Raw genomic sequence first — 24616 nt, forward strand, 5'->3', positions numbered from 1 at the left:
GGTGGTGGGGGTAAAAAAAAGAAGATACGATTTGTAAAAATTGCCAAGTGTGTTTTGGGCCTTATTTATATTTAGACTAAGCTGTGTATTATGGATGCCGAGGGGGAAGCAGACCCCCTCCAAGTAATTAAAAATTATTAAAAACCAAACTTTGTTATTCCAATCTTGACTAAGCTCCCCCAACTTCCCACGATGTAAATACGCCTCTATAAATGGAAACCAATGAATAAAGCCATTCAGAATGTTTTATTATTGTTTATTGGAGGAAACTTTTAGAACAGTAAAACACAAAAACGTCTCTTGTTTGGATTAAATAAGAAAAAAACAAGTTTTTTTTTAACTGAAAGTAAGGGGCGACATTAAAACCTAAAACGAACTGAAATTACTCCGTATATGAAAGGGGCTGTTCCCTCCTCAACGCCCCGCTCTTTGCGCTAAAGTTTGACTCTTTCTCTCAAATTTAAATTTAAAACAGTGAAATGACTTTTAGGGGATGTTTTCCCCTATTTTCCAAAATAAGGCAAATTTTCTCAGGCTCGTAACTTTTGATAAGTAAGCCTGAATTTGATGAAACTTATATATTTTAAATCACCATAAAAATCCTATTCTTTTGATGTATCTATTAGTATCAAAATCCCATTTTTTAAAGTTTCGTTTACTATTGAGCCGGATCGCTCTTTACTACACGTTACCACGAACTGTTTGATAACCGTTAGTGAAGGAAAAACAGAAATAGAAGAAAAACATACATCAAAGTTGAAATAAAAATTGAATTGAATTAAATTTAATAAAGTTTCACGAGAGCATCTCGTCCCTTAAAATATAAAACCTTACAACACATTGAAATTTCCCTTCCTTATTAATTCTCAAGTTTATTCTGATTTAGTGTCTCTAAGATTTATTAGTTGTTTGTTCACTTGCGCTTTTGACATTACCGTCTTTATTTTCACCTTTTTGGTATTTACTTGTTCTGTCTGCTTGTTCGCTTTTCATTTTTTTTTCTTCTTTGTTTTGTATTTTGGTTCACAGAAGCTACGCTTTTGAATCGAAGCTAAGTAACTGATTATGTTTTTCTCCCTTTTTTTCAAATAAATTGATTGATTGATTGAAAGGTTAAAAAAAAGCTCAGCAGGTGTTTTCTAAATTACCGTAGTGCACAGGACTTACCTTCAAATGAACCAAAGTAATAGCCAAACGAGCAAAGTTGGATTCATTGTTATACAACAGCTTGGCGGGCTCAAACGTTTTCTAAATTACCTTAGTGCACGGGACTTATCTTCAAATGAACCAAAGTAATTGCCTAACAAGCAAAGTTGGAATCATTGTTATACAACAGCTTGACAGGCTCATACATTTTCTAAATTACCTTAGTGCACGGGACTTACCTTCAAATGAACCAAAGTAATTGCCAAACGAGCAAAGTTGGAAACATTGTTATACAAGAGCTTGGCGGGCTCATACATTTTCTCATCGAAGCATCGATCACCGATCCTCTGCACATCAGCATGATTCGGTCCAGCAATAAATTCCTCCAAATCGGCAAATCGTCCTGTTTTGGCGTAGGCGTATATCAACTCTGATTCGATGTAGCTTTCGCGAGACTTCTTACGAGCCATCTGCAGATAACGTACCAAATCCTCCCAATGCCCTACAATTTCATAAGCAAAATTTTTAAACTTTCTCTCGGATCTTTGACCTTTTCCACTTACAAAAAAGACTGTAAATTCCCCATCTAGACAAAAAAAAGAAAAAAAAAATCCACCGATGATCTAACTCATCTGAAATGTTGCTTCCTTGGTTAATGAGATTGAGATTGTAAGTGTCTTTTGCAGATAGGAGCTTGAAACTTCCAAAAATAGGGTTTTTTGATGCGCTGAATCTGACGGTGTGATTTTCATTAAGATTCTATGACTTTTCGGGGATTTTTCTCCCTTTTTTCGAAAATAAGGGAAATTTTTTCAGGTTCGTAAGTTTTGATGGGTAAGACTAAATTTGATAAAACTTACATGTTTAAATCTGCATCAATTGATGTATATATTAGTATCAAAATTCTGTGTTTTAGAGTTTCAGTTACTATTGCACCGGCTCGCTCCTTACAACAGTTTGTTGCCACGAACTGTTTGATTGAATTAAACATCTGTAAATCGATGTTGTTTTGTTAATAACCTTTTTTCATACAAATTGGCGCAAACCTCTTAGGCCCCTTGGCAAAAATTTATATCTAATATTTTCGCAAAGTGCTTGAAATTCAAGAACATTGAATACAAAAAAAATTATGTAAATTCACAATCTGGAAAACAAAATATGGTGATCCACTGATAATCTAACTCATAATAAATGTTACTTCCCTGGTTATTGAGATTGTAAGTAAGCAGCAAGAGTAAGAAGCAAAATAGAATATACAACTTTCGGTCTGATCTTCGACCTTTTCCACTTACAAAACAGATTGTAAAGTCGTCATTCGGACAAAAAAAAATGGTGATCCTACGATGAAATGTTACACAAGAAATGTTACTTCCCTGGTTATTGAGATTGTAGGATTGATAATACTCGAAAGTGTGAATTAGATAATCTTGCTGAAAACAGAATTGTGGTCATGGAATGTGGATTTCCTGATATATTAATGAGATAATATGAGCTTCCTATAGAATTATATTCATAGAATGTAGATTTCCTGAGATATTGCGGAGAAAATGTAGATTTCCTACACAATTGTGGTCGTGGAATGTGGATTTCCTGAGATATTGCGGAGATAATGTAGATTTCCTACAAAATTGTGGTCATAGAATGTGGATTTCTTGAGATATTACGGAGATAATGTGAATTTAAATTGTTGTCACGGAATATAGATTTTAAGGGATTCGTGGATTGGAATTCATAATTCAACAGCCCAGTTTATACAATTCACCTTTTCACTGATAATTCTGAATCTTCGTTCAAGAATTTAATTTGTTATTGAAAAATACTTCTTGTTTTGAAACATCAAAATAATTTACACCTAAAGGAACAATAACTTCAGAAAACTTTGGTTGACAACCATCACGTTTCATAACTATGGTTCCAAAAAACTTCTCATTAAAGCACATACCAAAGAGTTTGGGCAACATATGAGAGTGGAAACTGGCGCTAGTGCAAAAAAAGCGATAATAACATTAATTAATTTAATTAGCGTAATCGATCAAATTAGGTTAGCAACAAGTATTTGATCTTATTTCGTGACAAAAAAAAAAAAAAAAAAAAAAAAAAAAAAAAAAAAAAAAAAAAAAAAAAAAAAAAAAAAAAAAAAAAAAAAAATGCCTAAGTGTGGTCAAACGTATAATTTCTTTTTTGTGAAAACCAGCGCCATTTCCCATTCTTATAATTCACCCATACTCTTTGGCATATACCAAAAGAGGTTGTTGGATGTGAAACAAGGTTTATCAATTGCAAGAGCTAGTTTCCTAATTGCACCTTTCTTGTATCAGTATTGAGTACGACCTTCGGGAGCCATGGAAGGGAGGGCTCTATTATCAGGACATCCAGAGGATAGAGCTGGAAAGTTTCATGTAGCGCAATCCCCAGGGCCTGTAATCATGCAAATGATCTTATTTTAACAAAATTTGATTCAGTGACCGGTTCACAAGCTTGGCTACTGTATGCTAAAGGGTATGCTGTAACCACATTACCCGAGAAAATCACCTTATTTGGCTAATAATGAGTATTGGAACCAGAATTTTTTTTTTTTTTTTTACACCTCCAAGAAACAGAACAAAAATACCAATAAAAAACGAAAAAGGTCGTTGTTTAAAAAATGTAAAAGCTGCCAGACTTAGCCAAACAAGTTCGAAGACAATTTTCAAAAGGCGAATACAAAGTTATCTATTTCAGGAGATGTGGGGAGGGTTGAAATCTAAGCCCTCTTCTTACGTTTCGCCAAACTGCTTCAATATTAAATTTGATGGACTTTTGACAGGTACTTATTAAGCAGGACCAAAGAGATTCATCATGTTAAGTAAGACATTAAGTCATGTGAAGTCATAAATTAACTCATGTTAAGTCAGACATTAAGTCATATTAAGTCAGACATTAAGTCATGTTAATTCAAACATTGAGTCATGTTGTCATACATTAAGTCATGTGAGGTCAGACATTAAGTCAGACACTAAGTCATGTCAAGTCAGACATTAAGTCATGTTAAGTCAGACACTAAGTCATGTTAAGTCAGACAATACTTAACAATCAAAAAAATACTAGAGTGCCACCCTAGTGTATAAAATTGAAAATCGAAAGGTGCAACGTAAGACCATATTCGTGAAAGCAGGTCTGCAGAAGAAAGTCACAGCAGAAGAAAACTGTTCAAAAGCAGAGATAGCTAAAAAAAAAAGCATGAACACTCAGAGGGGGGGAGGGAGGGAAGGATTTTTCCCTCCTCTAAGGAGGGGGAATTCTTTATCCAAAAGACACAAAAAACCCAACTGGGCCTTTTCCCCCTTATTTTCTTTTTTTTCCGTTCTTCATAATTTATTTATTTAAACAAATTATTTGTATTTAAGAGATTAAATTTTTGGTAAGCTAGCAGATAGAGAGCCATTGAAGTTAGCTGAAAAAAATAGCTGTTCAATATAGTTCTAATATTTATGTTTAAAATCATACTGTGCGTTCTGTATGGTTTTAGATTTTCTGTTTTTTAGCCTTGTCATTATGAGACAAGATTTTCTGTTTTTAACCTTGTCATTATTACATCATTATCATTACTTTTTTTTAACGCTCATTAAATTGTTTACATAACGAATATGTAATTAAAAGCAAAAAAAGTCGGCATCAGAAACGAGCGAAAATGCAAAAAATTTATAAGGGAATCGAAACCTTCCATACCGATGGACTGAGTTTATGTGGTCAAGGTGGCACTTAAAGTATTGCCATAGCTAACAGTACCCCTAACTATCCCTAGAATAATGCCAAGGGAAGCAAAGATATTACAGGACAAAAGCTCAAATTCTGAAAACTACAACACATCCTGTATGATATGTCCCTTATTTTATTTTTTAACACGCCCCTGTTCCAAATTTTCGAAGAATTATATTTTTTTTATTATTATTATTAAACACAAACATTTCTGATGCCTACTAAATTATTCACACAAAGTACTGTGTAAATTCCAAGCACAGTATGTCAGCTTAAGACTAATTGCTAGTAGTTTCTCCAGTTCAAAGTAACAACTAAACAAACTATTTTCTAGGCCATTCCAATTCATTCCAATTCTGACAAGAGGGGCCTAAGGGGGGAGTTTCGGTGGACCTGTTACCACAGTAAATCAAGCTACCACAGAAACAAGGGTTAGACTCTTCAGAGGTACTGCACAAAACTGATCTTATCTTTCAAAAGTCTACTAAATTATCTGCCCTATCTCCCTTATTATTTAAATTCTAAATATTATAATCCCAAAACTAAATTAGAGTTAAATAAAATATAAGATTACGACTAAGAAGTTAAGAAAAAGAAATATATTTTACCAAGATTCAAAGAAGTAAGCCGTTGAAAAGCCATTTTTAGGGATTTTGAGACAGTTAAAGTCAAATTCCTAGAAGTCAAATTAAAAAAAAACAACAACTGAACAGACTAATTCATACGCCATTCAAATTTACCATTAAACGTTTCTATCAAAGCTCTTTGAAATCTGAGTTCGTTCACATGGTTAATGCTTCAAAGATTGCATTTTTTCATTTATTTTTACATATGTTGTTTCTTTTTAAAAATTTGCTTAGAAATCCTTGGCCTTATTTAAAAAAAGAAAAAGGACGTATCATAAGGGAAAAATAGATTAATAAGAATGAAATTTTAAATAATTTAGCCAATAATAACAAAATTCGGCACAGGAAAAATTCGGTCTTTCAAAATACTTGTACGTTTTTTGGAGCAATTTGGGGCATTTAAAAAGCAATTGTTTTTACTAAGCCAATTTATTCTAACGAAATTAAAACTCCATCTGAAACCAATTTATTACGTACGACTAACTTATAAACTTTTAAAATATTTATCCTGACAAAAAATAATTTATAGACACAACTATTTCGTCAATACAAAACACACAATGCTAGCCTTCAAAACGAACAAAGATAGAAGCAGGGGAAAATAAAAGTGGGAAAAAAGCGTTCATACCCGTGGAATGCGCAGTTTGAACCACATCCATATATACGGTGGGATCATCTGCCTTGATAAAGGAGTCGATTGCCTCCTTCACTAGACCTTCTGCCAGCTGAGCACGGCCTAGCAGAGACCAAACAGCTGGTTCGTTGCATCGTTCAGCAAATTCATAAGCCCGGTCCAAGTTACGAGTGTGATCGATAAGAACCTGCGAATGTTAACAGTAATTGGCAAGAAAAAAATTGCATTATTGATGATCTACTACAAAATTGGCTTAGAACAATAAAAAGAAGAAAGATATAAAACAGAAAAATTAAAAACAGTAAAATAGAAAAATGTAAGTAGAATGTGAAAAATTAAGCTTGGAATGAAGTTTGCCAAAAAAACGGTCAAGCTAATAGAAAACGTTGGTGAGTCAAGAATGATAATGATAATAATAATAATAATAATAATAAAATAGGCTTTATTATCAAATTGGATATAGCTTGCGGCACAAAATTTATTGGATCAAGAAGAAGAAAAACAAAACAAGAAAAGAGAAGAACGAAGAAAAAGAGAGAGAAAAAGTATAGATCAAATTGGATATAAAATATGGCAGAAAACTTCTTTTAAAAAGAAAAAGAAAACAAAAGAAGAAAGAATGAAAACGAAAAAAAAGAAGAAATACAGATAAATTGGATGATACATATGACACAAATCTTATTTTAAAAAGTAAAAGGAAAACAAAAGAAGAAAGAGAAATAAAGGTCGAGTTGAATATAACACATGGCACAAACTTATTTTAAAAAGAAAATAGAATAAGAAAAAAGAAGAAAGGAAAAAAAGGAAGAAAGAAGAAATACAGATCAAACTGGAAACAACATACGGCACACAACTTATTTTATACAAAAAAAAAAAATGAAAACAAAAAGGAAAAATATCACTGCTGATTCTTTCTCATGTCAGTATTGATTTTTCCTTCTTTTCAGAGTTTAAGCTCACTTCTCGGGGTGATAACATGCTTGTGAGGTGTTTCTTTTTTGTATAAAATATTTTTTTTTTACATAAAAAAAAGAAATAGCCTATTTTAACATCTAAAGTTAGGACTCAGTTCTGGCCTCTCTTGCCCAGGGTAAAATTTTGATCAGCGCCCCCACCCCCTACCTCCCAAAAATTTTCAGGAAAAATTTTAATAAATTTTTATTCGTTACTTTTTTATTTATATTCATTTTTCATTTATTTAAATATAACTTTTCTTATTTTAGTATATAAAAAAATCATCTCGTTAGGAATAGTGATGAAGGTGAAAAAAAAAATCGGATTCAATTTGCTTACACTTACTGACAACTTCGCTCTCGACTTTATTTTAAAAAAAATAACATTTCTTGGATAATTTTGAACAAAACGGCTATCTCACAATTTCAATCAGATGTGCTTGGGTAAAAGGGGGTGTCAGGGGTTTCTCTTCACCCCTTTTGGCTCTTGAAAAAGAACTGAAACTTTCAATTTCCAATCAAATGGGCCATCTCTAAGCTTATATGATCACCCATAAAAACCTTATGGTAATGGTGCATAACTTACAACTCTTGTCCCCAGCCATTGGGGGTTTGTTAAAACCCTAAAAGTCTGGTTATATGCTCTTTTGACTATTTAGAACAAAATGGCTAGTTCCAATGCAGTTGGGGGGGGAAGGATGTGGGGGAGAGGCGGCTAGTTGCCCTCCAATCTCTTTTGACTCTTAACAAGAGCTAAGAGCTGATATGGTCCTCGTGACGAGGTCAGAAGAGCCAAGAGCTCATATGGCATGAGCTCTAGCAAAATTCTCAAAATCAATAGATTGATTTGAAAAAAAAAATCAGATAATATATTTAAAATAGGAGCTAAAATAGGAGGATAATATTGTTAATTTTTCACTGAGTCCGATAATTTTATTGTAAATAATGTTTTTAAGATTGAGTTCAATGTAGGCCTATTTACTCCATAGCAACGCAATTTATTAAATTAAAGTATTATGATGTCATACTCAATATCTTTTTTTTTTTATTATGCAGAAACCCAGAACGTTTGATGACGAAATTCATTTTCAAATATTTGTCGTGAATTAAGGGGAAGGCGAACGACAGCAAATATGAAATTGGTCATTTCTAAGTGAAAACAGCATAGGCAAAGTAGGTTTTTCACATATCAGCATTCTTGTATCATACTTTCCGGACAAGACATCCTTAAAATGATGTATCTTATTGCAGAACTACCACGAATTACCGGGAAAATTACCGAAATTACCGAAATTACGAATTACCGGTGTGTTTTATTTCAAACTTGGAAATTAGAAATTCACTCCCAAAGATTTAACTGTTACTTAGATATAATAAGATATAATTAGATAAATTACATTTTATATTACATAATTATAATATATTATATATTTTCATTTTATATTATATATATATAATACTAGCTGTTGGGGTGGCGCTTCGCGCCTTCCCCAAGCCCCCCCCACGTGCGAAAGTCGTTACGCGCCATATTAGTTACGCGCCATTGTAGTTGTGTCCCTGCGTCCCACCTGTGAATGTAGATAGGTATATATATATATTTTTAACTACGTAAAACTTGCGAATATATAAAATTCTTTGCTGTCACATTGTCTGTCCATATAAATAGATTGTCAGGTTTACCAACTCTTGAACATGCAACATAATAATTGTCCATGGGAAAACAATCCGTATTCAGATCTATATCACATTTTTCTAACGATTGCCCTTGAGCTTTGTTGATGGTGATTGCTAATCGAACACTCCCTGTGTCCCCGTCGTCATTTATATATCCCCCTGTGCCCCCGGCGTCCCCGTTGTAGTTGTGTCCCTGTCCTGGTCGTCATTTATATTCCCTGTGTCCCGGTCGTCATTTGTGTCCCGGTATCCCAGTCTGTAATTTCTCTTTAAGTGTTTTTTCTCTTTAGTTTTTTTTTTTTTTTATCTAATGATTTTCATCTAACTGCGCGGTTTTGCGTTCTTAGCCGAAAGCCTGTTCTCATGCTGTTCTTGTGATTCCTCGACACGCTTCCTTTTCTTACTTTCTCTATCAGCCGCAAGCCTGTTTTCATGCTGTTTTTGTAATTCCTCGGCGCGCTTTCTTTTCTTACTTTCTCTATCAGCCTTTTTCTATCAAGTCTTTTGGCATAGACTCTTTGAGCAGCTTCCTCGGCTGTTGCCATTGTAGGTTCTTCAGTGATTTTACAATTAAAAATTTCTCTTTCAACGATCTTCTTACAATTAAAAATTTGTCTTTGAATGATTTTCTTAAATACTTATAATGACGTCATATACTAAGCATCGTCATAACAAACATGACGACAACTAACTTCATGACGACATACAGCTCAATCCTTATAATGACGTCACTCGACAGACAGACAGGCAACTTGTTTATATATATATATAGATATTATAATTAGATACAATATATTATATCAAGATATGTGATTAAACATAACCAGTTGAAGAAGAAGCTATTTCTGCTGAAACTATGACGTTCATATCAAGGACAAAGTGCCGTGTTTATCTTGACTCCGTAACATTGCATAACATGATAATGTTGACTGCAATGTTACGATACGGTGTATACACTCTCCACAGTCTTAGCTTTTTAGCTTGATACTGATTAATTTCCGGATTTGGTTTGAAAGAAATCATAACGAATAAAATACTTTTAATCAAATGTTACATAAGGAGCTATTTTCAAACAGATTAAAAGGACTAATCCAATGCAATTTACTTTTTTTGGTAATAAAGGAGTGGCTTTATTTAACTTCATTATTCGAGTCCGTTGATTTTTGAATTAAAATCAACAAAAAGGAAGGGATGATAAACTTGAAAGCCACGGCTAATTGAGTAAAGTCATGGCTAATTAGAGTAAAGCCATGTCTAGTTAGAATAAAGTCGTGGCTATTTTGAGTGAAGCCATGGCTAATTAGAGTAAAGTCATGACTAATTAGAGTAAAGCCATGGCTAATTAGAGTAAAGCCATGGCTAATTAGAATAAAGTCATGACATTTTGGAGTAAAGCCATGGCTAACTAATTTAAACCCATGGTTAATCAAAGTAAAACCAAGACAGATAATCTCTATAATAGACAAAGCTGATATTACTTTTCAGAAATGTTAAAAATGATTCTGTAATTTTGTTCTATCTAAATGAGTCTATCATTCCTTCTCAATTAAAAAAGTTGTGTCTATCCGGATGATGAAATATATTATTATGAATATAATCAGTCTAATATAAGTTCGTCTCATTGCAGTGGCGGATCTAATCTCTCTTATGCCCGGAGCAAAATCTTGATTAGTACTCGTCCCCTGAATGTTTTCAGGTCAAATTTTAACAAAACTTCCATTTTGTAACAAACTTTTCCTTTATAAACAGAATTTGGATACAAAATATTACCGAAAAAATTAAATTGATAAGTCCTGTCTACTTATTTTTTTTTCAATGAATGGCGATAAAGATATGGGAAAAAGTGAACTCAATTTGCTTATACTCACTGCCAACTGCACCCTCTACTTTACTAAAAATAAAATCTCAAAAATTGAAAAATGATTATAACCGTTGGATCATTTTGTTTGAAATTTTGGGTCCTTCAAATTCCTGCACCCAGGACAAGTTTCCTTTCTGCCCTCATTCCCTATAACCACCTCTGTCTGAGTTCTATACGATTTTATCCACCGATTGCTAAAGTACTAAGGGAGTCAAAATCAAACATTTTTCGTCCACTGAACACGTCTTAGGCTTATTATCAGAAAACCGTATCAGAAAATAGGCTTATTATTAGAAAACCGTATCAGAAAATAGGCTTATTATCAGAAAACCGTATCAGAAAATAGGCTTATTGTCAAAAAACCGTATCAAAAAATAGGCTTATTATCAGAAAACCGTAGTTTATGTTTTGCTTCTCTTTTTCCCAACATTTCTTTTTTTCAATTTGGGGCCCGCTAAGATCAAAAACTGGAGTATTGCATATGGATGCCTTCTTTGATAAAAATTGAATATAGTTTTTCCTAATTTTTAGGGATAGATGTTAGTGAATTTTACACTTTAATTTTAAAATTTTACAATTCTACACTACCAATTCAAACAAAAAGATTTCATTTTCCCTGTCCTAGGTACTTAAACAGAAACTCAAGAAAGTTTTAAGGTCATGGTGTTTAGTGATGATTAATAGTTAATGGGTTAATGTATACGGTTAATGGTTTGATGTATATGGTTAAGCTATAAATGGTAGTATAATTTTATACTTAACCGATTGAGATAAACAGATTTCCTTTTCACTGTCCTTGGTACTTAAACTGATATTCAGCATAGTTTTTAGGTTAATGGTTTAATGTTTAATGGTGTATAGTTATGACTAATGGTTTAGTGAGTTAATGTATATTGTTAATGGCTTGAGAGATATATATATAGTAGATTAATTATACACTCAACCGATTAAAATAAACAGATTTCATTTTCACAATCCTTGGGATTTAAACAGAAATTCACTTAAGTTTTAAGGTTAATGGTTTAATGGTGTATAACTATGATTAATGGTTAATATATATGGTTAATAGTTTGATGTATATGGTAGTGTGATTTTACACTTAACAACTTCAACCAGAGATTTTCTTTTCACTGTCCTTAGTTCTTAAACAGAAATTTAACAATGTTTTAAGGTTAATGGTTTTCATGGTTAGTGTATGCGGTTTGATATACAGGCCAATGTTTTAAGATATATATGGTAGTTAATTTTACGTTTGACCAATTCAAACAGATTTCATTTTCAATGTCCTTGGTACTTCAAAAAAAAAGAAAAAAAAAGAAATAAAAAAGGATTTTTTTGCACATTCTCTCAGACTTAGCTCTTACTGTGCTGCTGACTAATTTTTCCTTTTGGTTAAAGTACTACATAAAATGCAAAATATATCTCACTCTAGGATAAGACGCTATTTTGACTAAAAAAAAATCGTAGCACATTAGTGTTATCTGATGGATGACGGATGTTTTTTTTTTGTTTTTTTTTAAGTATTTACAGAAAACTATTTTGACGAATTCTGAAGCTGTTTTCATACAAGCGTACCATAGGAAATCCGCCGTAAAACAACAGTTCGTATTTTTGATACCCTAGTCCAATTTGTTTTACTGTACGGCCGCGAAAAGTGGCCCCTAAAAGTCGCCGAGACACATGCCCTCAAAACATTTGAACACAGATGCCTGAGGAACAACCTGGGGTTACGCCTAAGCGACCGAACCCCTAACGTTAAAGACACAACGCAACCCTAACGCAACGATCATCCGCCAACGAAGTGACCAGAAGTACAACATCACAACTATCATTCGACATTACCCCTTATCCTGGTTCGGCTATGTTTGCTGAAGATCGCCCGATACTTTTACAAATTAAAGTCTACGCTACAAACCAGCGCCCGATTGGAGGAAACGACATGGAGGACCAGCCAATAAATTTGGCTCAACACTGCCAAATCTGAAATCTGCGCAGATGGGGCCCTTCATGGCTCGAGATTGTCGCTCCATTAGCCTAAGACCCTAACTTATGGAATTCAACAGTCTGCCTGATCCTGTCACCAGGGAGAGCTACATAGCTTGTGTCCTGATCCAAGCACAAGTAAATACAAGAACTCTTTGATCTTTTAACAAGTCTTAGAGACTGGTTTCATAATTTCGGACGCATCCAGAGCTTATTTACGATGCAAACTGCAAGGAAATTTTGCTTACAATTCATTGTCAAGCGTTTAAATTTATACTTACCACTCATTGTCTAGCGTAAAAATTAGTCTTACCACTTACTGTAAAGTGTTAAAATTTAGACATGCCGCTCATTGTCAAGCGTTCACAAACCTGATAACTTTTAGAGAATCTACGAAATTATTAATATACAAACTCGAAAAATTAAGGTAAAAACTAGAAAACATTGACAAAATTTAAGCGTAAAAGTCCTACCTGAATTGCCGAGGTATTGACTTCGAATTTCTTAAAAATAGCAAACGCTTCTTCATAGAGCTGAGACTGAATGGCAATATTGGCAATGTCCGGTGCATCATAGTTCTCTAGACGGTTGATATATTCCATGACGCGAGTTCGATCTGCTTTGATTGCTGTTAAAATCAACAAATTTTGAAGATTACGATGATCACTAAATGCTGAATTATCAAGCACAATTTTCTCTAGAAGTTCAATCAGCTCATTTGGTAAATCAGCCGTCATAAATGCCTTCACAGTTACAGATATGTCGTCAGGGTCTTGAGTTTCCGACAACGCTGTCTGAACAACCTGTAAAAAAAATTATTACTAAATTATTCCCTACTTTTCATTATATTGGCTGTCATAAATGCCTTGAGTTATCGATATAATGTCAAGATCTCGAGTTAGCGACATTTAATCTTTAAAACTATTCATTGTTTCTAAAGTATTTTATAGGTCCATCCAAAGCTCAATTAAACATTAATTTCATCAAACTCAATTCACACTGTGCTGGTAACTGAGTGGAGGAAAGAAGGAGGAAAGAAGGAGAAAGAAGGAGGAGTGGAGGAAAGAAGAAGCTTCTCGTATCCTGTACAATGCAGATTCCGTTCTCCCATGAAGTGGCAAAACGTATACTGAGATGGAATAGTCACCTCCTCCGAATATCAAAAAAAAAAAACAAAAAAAAAAAAACAGTCGCATTGTATATGACCAAAGACGGCCCGATAGTCAACATTATTTGCTAAGCAAGGCAAGAGTAAGACCCGAACATGCACCCGCAGCATCTCAAGACTGGGTGTACTCGAGAAGGATAGTGTCATCTCCTGCGGCACTGGCGCTAAATCAGCAGGAGAATTAAGAAAAATAAATCAATTCTGACAATTCAACATAAGCTCATCAGAAATGAGCTATTTGACTGAGAATACTTGACCCAATTCTCCAAGTTAAAAGAAGAGGCTTGCAGTCGGGTGGTCATCCACTCGTCCGATTGTTCTGATTTGCATTTCTTGTTTTGTATAATTAAATCGTCATAAGAAAGTTTTTTTGTTTTTTTTTACCTTTAATTTTTTTTTTTGTATCCGTTCTTTTTTCTTTCGTTTTTGTTACTCCACTTTATTACCACTTTATTAGCGGGTCAGAAATAAATTATTATTATTTTTGAGTACTAAGATAGCTATTAAAATAAATCAATACGAAGGACTACATTCCTAGTACCACTGAGAGCTATAAGAATCTGTTCCAGATAACATATTCGTCCTGTTCATTGTTAACTACGTTAGGAATAAATATAGTACCTGATCAATAAGCTGTCTTCTATATGGGTTGCTTTCCAGAAGAACTTCAGCCCACAGTTCAGGGTCGCGGCGCTTTACCAAGTATCGAGCTTCCGACTTGAATAAGGAATTTTCATTACAGACATTGATCAGCTCCATGTCGCACTTGCCACGCTCATATGCCACGCAGGCCAAGTGTGGATCACGTTTCTCACAATATTTGCCGACAATATGACTGTCATAGTATTGATTCTCTCTATTTTTATATAAGAAAAAGCAAAGAAGTAAATAAAAATAGAAACATCATATAATTACCACCAATTTAAATAAATAAATAAATAAAAAATAAATATAAAATAAGTATATAAAATATAATAAATATTATATTATATTATTATTATGTATTATATATATATTGTATATATATTTTTATATTATAAATATTTTATATATGTATATATAAATAAATATATATATATATATATATATATATATATATATATATATATATATATATATATATATATATATATATATAATATATGATATATAATAACATAAATAAATAAATAAATATAAAATAAATAAAAAATAAATTAATAGAAAAACCATATTCACCATATAAGAATAAACAAAAAAAAAATACAAATAATTAGATAATTAGCTAAAATCAAGTGTATTTTAATTGAACTTGTTGTATAACGAACCAAAAGATGCATATAGAACCAAAAGATGGATCATCAAACGACGATAAGGATATTTTCCTTTATCATCAAAGGAACAAAAAGACAATCTTTTGGTTAGTTCTCCTGACAAACCTTCGTTCCATCTTGTCATCTTAAACTGGAGTCAAAAAGTGGCGAGGCAAAGTGTGGATCTTCGGAGAGTTTCTCGCACTATTTACCGACAACAAGACTGTCATAGTACTTGTTTTCTCTATTTTTGTAAAAAAAAGGCGAAGTAAATAAAAATAAAACAAAATCTCCATATAAAAAAATACAAATAGTAATAATTAGCTAATTATGAATTAACTTATAATGAACTAATAATGATAATTATCATTATTTTATAATAATATTATCATATGGTTATAATATTATTATTATTTTTTATCATATTAAATATTAATTACTTCGGTCATAACCTAGTTTGCAAAACTTCTTTCATGTTCTTGTTTTTCTTCCTCGAATCAAGTTCCTTGAAAGCGGTTTACTCGGAAAACATTGTGTAATTATATGTAGGAACACAATGTATAAAATTAATGCGTGTGCTTGTTTTGTAGAGGTGAAAAAGTCCGCCATCTATTTTTTAGTAAGAGTCTCCCCTTTTTTAAAATTATATTTTATCATTAACAATTACGTTATTACCTTGCGACAACGGAGTGGATGCAGCTGTGCATTCTCATAATAATAATTACGTTATTATTTTCCAACAATTTATGTTCTTAGTATATACCTATTCTGGACCCAAATCAGAAAACAAAGAAGATATTTGCACCAAGTACCAGAATAACAAATGAATTTGCTTCTGTTATAAAAGTCCACTAAAAGTGCTGGTTATTAATCGCTTATTATATTTTCTGGAATGGGGAATATTAGTAGGTCATCTCTGGATTAGGAATTCACACCGTTTGTTTTTGGTGAAAACACAGTAAAAAAAAAAAAAAAAAAAAAAAAAAAAAAAAAAAAAAAAAAAAAAAAAAAAAAAAAAAAAAAAAAAAAAAAAAAAAAAAAAAAAAAAAAAAAAAAAAAAAGCTATATCAGAGCCATATCAGAGAACGAGTGTGAATCAGAAAAAAGAAATCTAGTGTCACACAAAAGAGACTTAGCGATACACGAAAGAGAATAATATAAACACACTACTGTCGGATATACATCCTTACTAAATTCCACATGAATATCAGCAATTTTGATGCTCTAAATATAATAGACCTACGAAGATATTTAAGGTTATTACCCCTAGGGATATGGATGTCAAGAATACCCTTTAGACAAATTTCTTGACCTACAAAACCGAAATAGGACATGAATATAACAAACCTTGTGATTTTCAAGGAGCACATCGTTTAGTATCAAACTTACAATCAAAACACAAGGACATAAACAAACTTTGAGGAACAGGAGTTAGAAATTGCAAGGCTAAATGCACTAGATAATTGATTTCTGATTGGTAATAAGTGGCCAGGAGTTTGATGTCAGCTGCCATATGGCCAGGAGTTATTGAAAATAATTGCGCAGATTTTTTTTTTAATTAATAAAGTCAAACTTTTAAAAGTTTTTGTGCAGGATAATAAAGGATATAGCAGTTTGGAAAAAATAAAATATATAAATATCTCAAGAACCCAATAAGCTAGAAAAGGATGCAGGAAACTAGTTGGGATATAAACCGAAGCTTTCCAAAATATGGCATCGAAAGACTTTTTAGTCACAGCTGACGAAGAGGTTGGGACACAAATTGAAGCTTTCCAAAGTGTCATCGAAAGACTTTTTATTCACAGCTGACGAGATTCCGCTCTTGAACAGTCCTTTACAAGAGTTTATTCAGCACTTAAACTATGACTTATAAACAAGGAAATGTCCTCAAAAGTTAGGACCTAGCAAATACATGTCCCTGATATTCACAAATTAGGTTTTTATGAAACAGTTCACAAGAGGAATAAAATACAAGACTCGGTTCACATTACATTGGGATGCCAGAGCGACTAATTTTTCTTTTAGACTGATTTCGGGGCCAGTTTGGCAAACACCGTGTCCCTCATAGCCACCTTATTCCAAAAATAGGTTTTTAACAAATAGTCCACAAGGGGAATAAAATAAAGCTTCGGTTCATATTCTATTAGGATGACGGGGGGGGGGGGGCTGTGTTTTTTAGATTGATTTCGGGGAAAGTTTAGAAAACACTGTATCCCTGATATGCACCATATTCTAAAAATAGGTTTTTAACAAACAGCCCACAAGGGGAATAAAATAAAAGATTAGGTTCATATTACATTGGGATGACAGAGCGACTAATTTTTCTTTTAGACTGATTTCGGGGCAAGTTTAGCAAACACTGTGTCCCTCATATGCACCTTATTCCAAAAATAGGCTTTTAACAAATAGTCCACAAGGGCAATAAAATAAAAGACTCGGTGCACATTCTATTGGGATGAAAGGGGGACTGTTTTTTTTTAGACTGATTTCGGGGCAAGTTTAGCAAACATCGTATCCCCGATATGCGCCATATTCTAAAATTAGGTTTTAGAACTACACCCACAAGGGGAATAAAATAAAAGACTCGGTTCACATTACATTGGGATGACGGAGGGACTGATTTTTTCTTAGACTGATTTCGGGGCAAGTTTTGCCCTAAGTTATGCGTCTAGTTTAACATTGAAAAAGAGAAACTGGAAAATAATTTGCACACGTATCAGAACTACAGCCTTCAATATCCGTAAAATGATAAATTTTCCACCCCCAAAGCTCTTAACAAGTCAAAACAGTGTTTAGTCCGACACTGACAAATTATTGAGAGCCCATTTCGGGCTGAATTACCATAAGTTATACCATTGATCGAAAGCAATCGCGTCATTTTGCCATTTTTACCAAGATTCCACTATTTACCATAAATAACAAAATAGAATTTACTCACTTCAAAAATCTTTCCGGGTTATTGTTACAATCGATATAGATCTTAGCTAGAGCATTATGAGTCGCTGGTTCAACAGAGCCTTCGTGAACACGAGCCTCCAGCCATGGTAGGAGAAGCTTCATACGGTTGCGCTTCTCAACTTCAGCAACAAGTTCATCTGTAGAGAACTGACCTCGGACAACGAAAATAAGGTTCTTGATTATATCTTCTGAGCAGTCGACGTCTAGAAGACCACCGACAACAACTGGCAACCGTGACGGGTTTACCTGAAAGAGAATACAATTAGTAAACAAAGTTAAAACGTGAAAGAAAATAATGTCAATGTACGCTATATAAAACAAAAAACATAAATAAAAGGACTTTGATGTTTCTCCATTCGATAAATACACAGAAATTATTGATGTGCGCATCAGACAAGATAACAGTTGAAATTTAAATGTTTTATTAAAATTGCTGATTATAAAGGTGTACCAAAGACATGTGCTTGGAATTCTTATTAATAGTAATAAAAAAGGTACGTCAATACCAGTCTTCTCTACCCTATACGGTGTCCAAAATTTTAAAGACGTCTTTTACACTATAATATCTATATTGTATTGATTTACTGTTACTTGAGCTTAAGAAAAATTCCAGGCTGCATAAATTTAGCAACTGAAAAATTATACGTGAAAAAAGAAACAGCAACTGAAACAACTGAATGCTGCCTAGCATGAAAGACTTCTTTCTGTATGGGTAAAGGGTAGGGGTCAGCACTGGTCCTATTTCTTTTTTTTTTCTTACCATTTCCTTGGTGAAAACTAAAAAAAAAAAACAAAAAAAAATAGAAAACGGGTAGTTGTTTTTTTTTCACTACCGTTTCTGTTCCGTTTTTCTTACTATTTTGGTTGTTTCTTTTTTTCTTAGATCAATTTCCTCAATTTACTTTGTCTTGATTACAATTTACAAGCTCAGTCTACCAATTCTTATTGCATTTTTGATGCTTGTCATCTAAAAAATAGCGCTGATCTTACGTATCCAGATGAAAAGATTTGCCATGTGAAAATCAATACAAAAATAAAGCCGTTTTATCATTAAAGCAACTAAAGGAGTCTCCATTGGATTTGCACCAATTGGTTGACCTTAGAAAGCAGATAGTTCTTTGAAGAAACTGGATACATTGCAGCAACGATTATGATTTTAGCTCGGAGTTAGAAGATCCAGATCTTAACAGCCATAGTGAGAACTCAATACCCAGACCAACCTAGACCGAGCTCTGGTGAAGTATTGACACTGAGAGCAACACTAGCAAAACACGAATACGGGTTAGAATCCTGGAAGTATCTTCCAAACCCCATTATATTTTTGAAGCTACCTGAAGGACATATAATCTTAGTCCATACATCACAAACGGCATGAATTTTCAGTGGAACAACCCTCTCAGTATGATCATCATGAGACTCTTAGGTTTACCGTATATTACGTTTACCGTATATAGACGTATTGTTCACGAAAAGAACCACGGCGCAACTCAGACACTAAAATCAGAGAACTTAAACTTCACAGCAGTGAGTGGTCTATTTTGAAAGCTGCCAATGAGGTTCTTCGTCCAGTCAAACAGGTAGCGTGATAGCTAGTGTGCATAATTATGCTTCAGCAAGTAAAGCTGTGCTGATGATCGAGGCATTGCAGATATTTTGTCAGACACCAAATACCGGTATCATGGCTGAGTCAATCCTTGGCTAGAAGGAGCTATTAGCTGTTCGGCTAAGATATTTTTTTTTTTGCCAGTCCTGACTTTGATACGATGCTCTTCACAAGAGCTAACTTTTTGGAGCCTAAAATTTATGAAAAAAGCAGTCCATCTCTCCGCTTATCCAGCAATTCATTCTCAGCAAAGAAGTATAGAAGACTGCGTTCGCATCCAACTGAACTCAACATCTAATTCCCATTGACTCCTACTCACTCCTCCTACTAAGAGGAGTGACTCACTCCTACTAAGGCAAGGACTAACCAAAATGGATCACCAGAATCCCCTGATCAACAAGACAGCTTGTTTGCTGAATTTCTCGACACAATTCGGCTACGAATGAAATCTTCGGGACAAAATTCGAACATCATAAGCAATTTAAGTATCGCCCATGTAGCAGCAAATATAATCAGGGCATATGAGGAGAGAGTTACCGGTTTCCTGAGCAAGAGACGAAGATCAGGGAATGACAATTCTGATTCGCTAGAATTTGAGTGACTACTTTAACAATTATCTGGAGCTAAGTGAAATTGCATACAGGCAACTTCAGTACCGCGTGAGAGTGCATTTAGCATTGCTGAGTACTTTACACGAAAGCAGTGGTCAAAAATGACTGCAAAAGCACTGCAAGGAATGACTGCAAATGTCTTTAAATTTTAGCTTTTTTTACTGTGTTTTCACCAAAACAAACGGTGTGAATTCCTAATCCAGAGATGACCTATTAATATTCAACATTCCAGAAAATACAATTAAATATAATAAGCGATTAATAACCAGCACTTTTAGTGGAAGAAGCACCAATCATTACTCATTTACAAATCAGCTTTTGATTAAAAGCGTGCATTTGGCCTGTTTCCCCCTGAAACAGCAAAAAGTGAAGTGACAAACGCTGGGGAAAGTGTCCACTATTTCAATGAGTTAAAACTGTGAGGAATTGGTAGCGTTTGTAGTAGTAAAAGTAGAATTTCTAAAATATAGTCTAGAAAGCTGCTGCAACATAACTGCTCAAAGACAATGATTAATCTTTATTGACAGCTGACGACATTCCGCTCTTGAACAGTTGAATATCAAGGACAGTGAAAATGAAATCTGATTGTTTGGGTTGTTATATGGAAACTTATACACCCAGCAGATGGTCAAAAGCAAAGATTTAAGGGAAATGGTAACTTCCTGGGAGGGTGTAAAGAGGTAAGCATTGAATAGATTGGGATGGAAGGGGAGCGTGAATAGCTGCGTTAGCCTGAGGCAGTTTGGTGCTAAATGGAGTTGTTAGTAGTAATAGTATAAAACCGTATATATTTTTCAAAACTATGCTAGATTAGGAATTGAAATTAAAAGTTATCCAAATGAAGAAACACAGTTTTTAGAAGCAGCAGGCACCGAATTTAAAAATAATAAACGTGGGAGGTGGGATTTTAGCGACAAAAAATAAGCTAAAATATATGGAACCAAGCATCTTTAAAAGATATAGCTTCCGTTTGAAGGTTTAGTTGTCTTTAGGAATCAACAGGCTGGCATTAATTTAATTTTTTGGACGGAAATAAATTTTCCAAAATATTTTCTTAACTTATTCTAACGATTCAACATGACACCACTGACTAAATATGGTGTTGTACTAAAGACTTCAGAATCGAAAAAATTGTGTTCCTTGGTACTCTGAGTATAAAAATAATAACTGGGAAAAGCCACACAACTTCAAGGATAAAGTAGCCTAGAAGACCTTATTCCACAATCCTAACACAGATAAATATTAGTAACAATTTTACTGATAACTGTGTCTCCGCGATTTAACAGAAGAATGTTACTAACAAAGGCTAATGAAATTCTCTGAAAAATCAGTAAGTTTTTTTTTGATCGGGGTGGGGATTGTGTTTATTTCCGAGAAATAATTAAAACCATAGCCCCTCCCCCTGGATACGGCCTTTTTTCTGAGCACAAAACAAAAAAAATGGATGAATAAAAATGACACTTGAATTTTTTTTCATTTAAAAAGTAACTGTGAAAGACTTGTGTATTAAGTTTTTTTGTTCTACTCTTAAACTTTTTTGTTTGTTTTTACAAGATAGAAAACAAATTCGGGGGGCGGGTGGGGGTGGGTTAAAGTCCGGTACCTCGTCCCTCTGGATACGGCCTTTTTTCTGAGCACAAAATAAAAAAAAGGACAAATAAAAATAACGTTTCGAACTTTTTTTTCGTTTAAAAAGTAACTGGGAGGGGGACTAGTTGTAAGAAAATGAGCGTGGGAGGGGGTCTAGTTGCCCTTCGATTTGTTGGTCACTTAAACATGGCACAAGAACTTTGAATTTCCGTTCAAATGAGCCCTCTCGCGTCATTCTAGGACCAATGGGTCGATATTATCACCCCTAGAAAAAAAATACACGTATCTGTGAGCTTTCTTCTGGTAAAAAAAACCCACAAAATTCCACATTTTTGTGGATAAGAGCTTGAAACCTCTACAGTAGGGTTTTCGGATATGCTGAATCTGATGGTGTGATTTAGATGATGGTGTGTGTCTGATGGTGTGCTTTAAATGATGGTGTGGTGATGTTACTAAGGTTCTATGACTTATAGAGGGTGTTTCCCCTTTTTTCAAGAAAAAGGCAAATTTTCCTGGATCGTAACTTTTGATTTTCGAAACATGATGAAACTTATATATTTGAAATCAGCATAAAAATTCGATTCTTTTGATGTATCTATTGGTATTAAAATTCAGTTTTTTAGAGTTTCGGTTACCATTGAGCCGGGTCGCTCCTTACTTACAGCTAGTTACACAAACTGTTTGGTAAAGTGACTTTAATTTTAACATTGTTCGCCAACTTATTGTTAATAAAAAAATTGAAAACGAATTTTGAAAACAGTTTGAACATCAAACAACAAAATAAAACTCGCATTTGTTCCTCATTTAAGAAGTAACTGTGAGTGACTTTCGCAGTTTTATATTCTAATTTTATACTTAAAATACTGTTGAATGAGTTTAGCAGGTTCGTTTTTGATATTACCACCCAAAAAGTGCTCCCACAAGCCGATCCATAATGCGTTTTTTTTTTATTTAACTACCCCATCTTCACGAGCTAACAGAGAATTGTTATTAACAACTGGGACGGCAGAAAAAAGTCTATAAGGTCAAATCATTGACAATTACTAACCTTTTGCACATAAATTTCAATATATTTTTGTAAATTATTTCTGTAGAGATAAAGCACCAGGTCATGGACGAAATCGAAGCGATCACAAACAATTATTAAGGGCAGTTGGTCAGTAAGCTTGGCCTCTTTCAGGAAGTTTTTCACCCGCTCAGCATTGTAACAATTTGATTCTCTGCAAATCCTCTCAACTTCCTTGATTTGACCTGTCTTACAAGCCGCCTTGAAGAAGAAAAAAAGGAGTTATATTAATACTTAAAATTATCTTAACTAGCAAGATATATAATAGTATCAATTGAATTAAAATCACACTGATGGAAGTGATGAAAAACGTGAGAGCCATGGCTAATTGGAGTAAAGCCAAGAAAAAGAGTATCAGTGAGAGGCAAAGCTAACGTAATCCTTTTTCAGAACGGTATAAAAATGATGGCATTTCATTTGCTGATAGGTAGTCTATCATCCATCCTAGGGCAGAACCAAGGTAGATAAGTATGGAGTAAGGGTACATTGTATTTACAAACACAATAAATATGATATAACGAATATAATACGTCAATCCAAATAATAAGGTACAAAAATAATAGAGGAAAATAGAAAGAAGAGAGAAGTTACAATACTTTCATTTTAACAAATGAAAACATAAAAATCAGGCTTTGACATTTTAAACAAGACAGTGGATAAAAACTAAAACGCATACATTAAACAATCCAAAAATGCGAATATTTCGGCTTTACATTTGAAAGCCTTTATCAGCGGGGAAAAAATATCCATTTCTCTTATTTGTTGTTATTAAATGCTAGAAATTGCGTTAATCTTGGGTTCATCTACGACAGACCACCTCATCAGTGACAAATGTCTAGTATTACGTTTGATAATTTCTCATTACCACAGAAATAATTTTTAATAAACAAAGAACGCTTTTATTAGGTTACTGGAGAGCATTAACTAAATTGAAACCCTCAGGATATATACAAAAGCTGTTATAAAGCCTTGAAAAAATTTATTCGGAAGTAACAGCAGTAGCTTAAGTAACTGAAGTAAGGAGTAACTTAAAGAAGTAAACAAAAATAGTAACTAACAAAGGACTAAAGTAACTAAAAGTAAGTTACTTAAAAGCTACTTAAAAGGAAACAAAACCTAACAGCAGTAACTTAAGGCCCACTCAATTCAAAAGTTTTACTAATACCGAGATTTAGCTAGTTGTAATTAGAGCCAATGTGATTTTCATAGCATTTTCTGATTGGCTGAAATTCATATGAAAAATTCCAATTGACTAACTAGTGCAAGCTAATTCCCTGCATTAGTAAAATCTCATTGTGAATGGACCTTAAAGCCAACTAGATCCTGCTGTTTCTCATGTGCTTGACAACTCATTTCATGTTTTGCTGTTTTCCCTGTTCGACTAGGCACTTTTATTTCATTGTTTTTATTTCTTCTTTTATTTCATTGTTTTCTTGCCACAGATAAATATACTGCTATTACAAGAGATAATCCCGTGATTCATTAACAAAACATAATTAGTGCTAACTAATTATACAGGGTGGGCCAAAGGTCATTTACCCTTTTTATTTTTCATTATCTTTTTTTATTTTTTAATATTTTTTATTTTCTCATAATTTTTATTTTTTTCAGATCCTGGCAATTATTTATGGAGAAATTTAGTACCATACAACGTACGATATATAACATGATACGGTATAAGTACAACTTATGATATACGTCCAACGTACAGCA

At 33.5% G+C, this 24616-nt stretch overlaps 1 protein-coding gene across 1 annotated transcript in view; it reads right to left on the reverse strand.

Moving 5' to 3' along the window:
- Window positions 1-24616, reverse strand: part of LOC136034070 (clathrin heavy chain 1-like) — a 150949-nt gene that overhangs the window by 46002 nt on the left and 80331 nt on the right. Inside the window, exons 13-18 of the mRNA XM_065715188.1 lie at window positions 22886-23104; window positions 18014-18279; window positions 14405-14639; window positions 13089-13418; window positions 6139-6331; window positions 1386-1648 (exon numbers count right to left, since the gene is read on the reverse strand). Coding sequence (XP_065571260.1) covers window positions 1386-1648; window positions 6139-6331; window positions 13089-13418; window positions 14405-14639; window positions 18014-18279; window positions 22886-23104 — 1506 coding nt within the window. The remainder of the gene's footprint in view (window positions 1-1385; window positions 1649-6138; window positions 6332-13088; window positions 13419-14404; window positions 14640-18013; window positions 18280-22885; window positions 23105-24616) is intronic.

The sequence above is a fragment of the Artemia franciscana genome, chromosome 12, assembly GCF_032884065.1.
Source record: "Artemia franciscana chromosome 12, ASM3288406v1, whole genome shotgun sequence".
Taxonomy (NCBI): Eukaryota; Metazoa; Arthropoda; class Branchiopoda; order Anostraca; family Artemiidae; genus Artemia; species Artemia franciscana.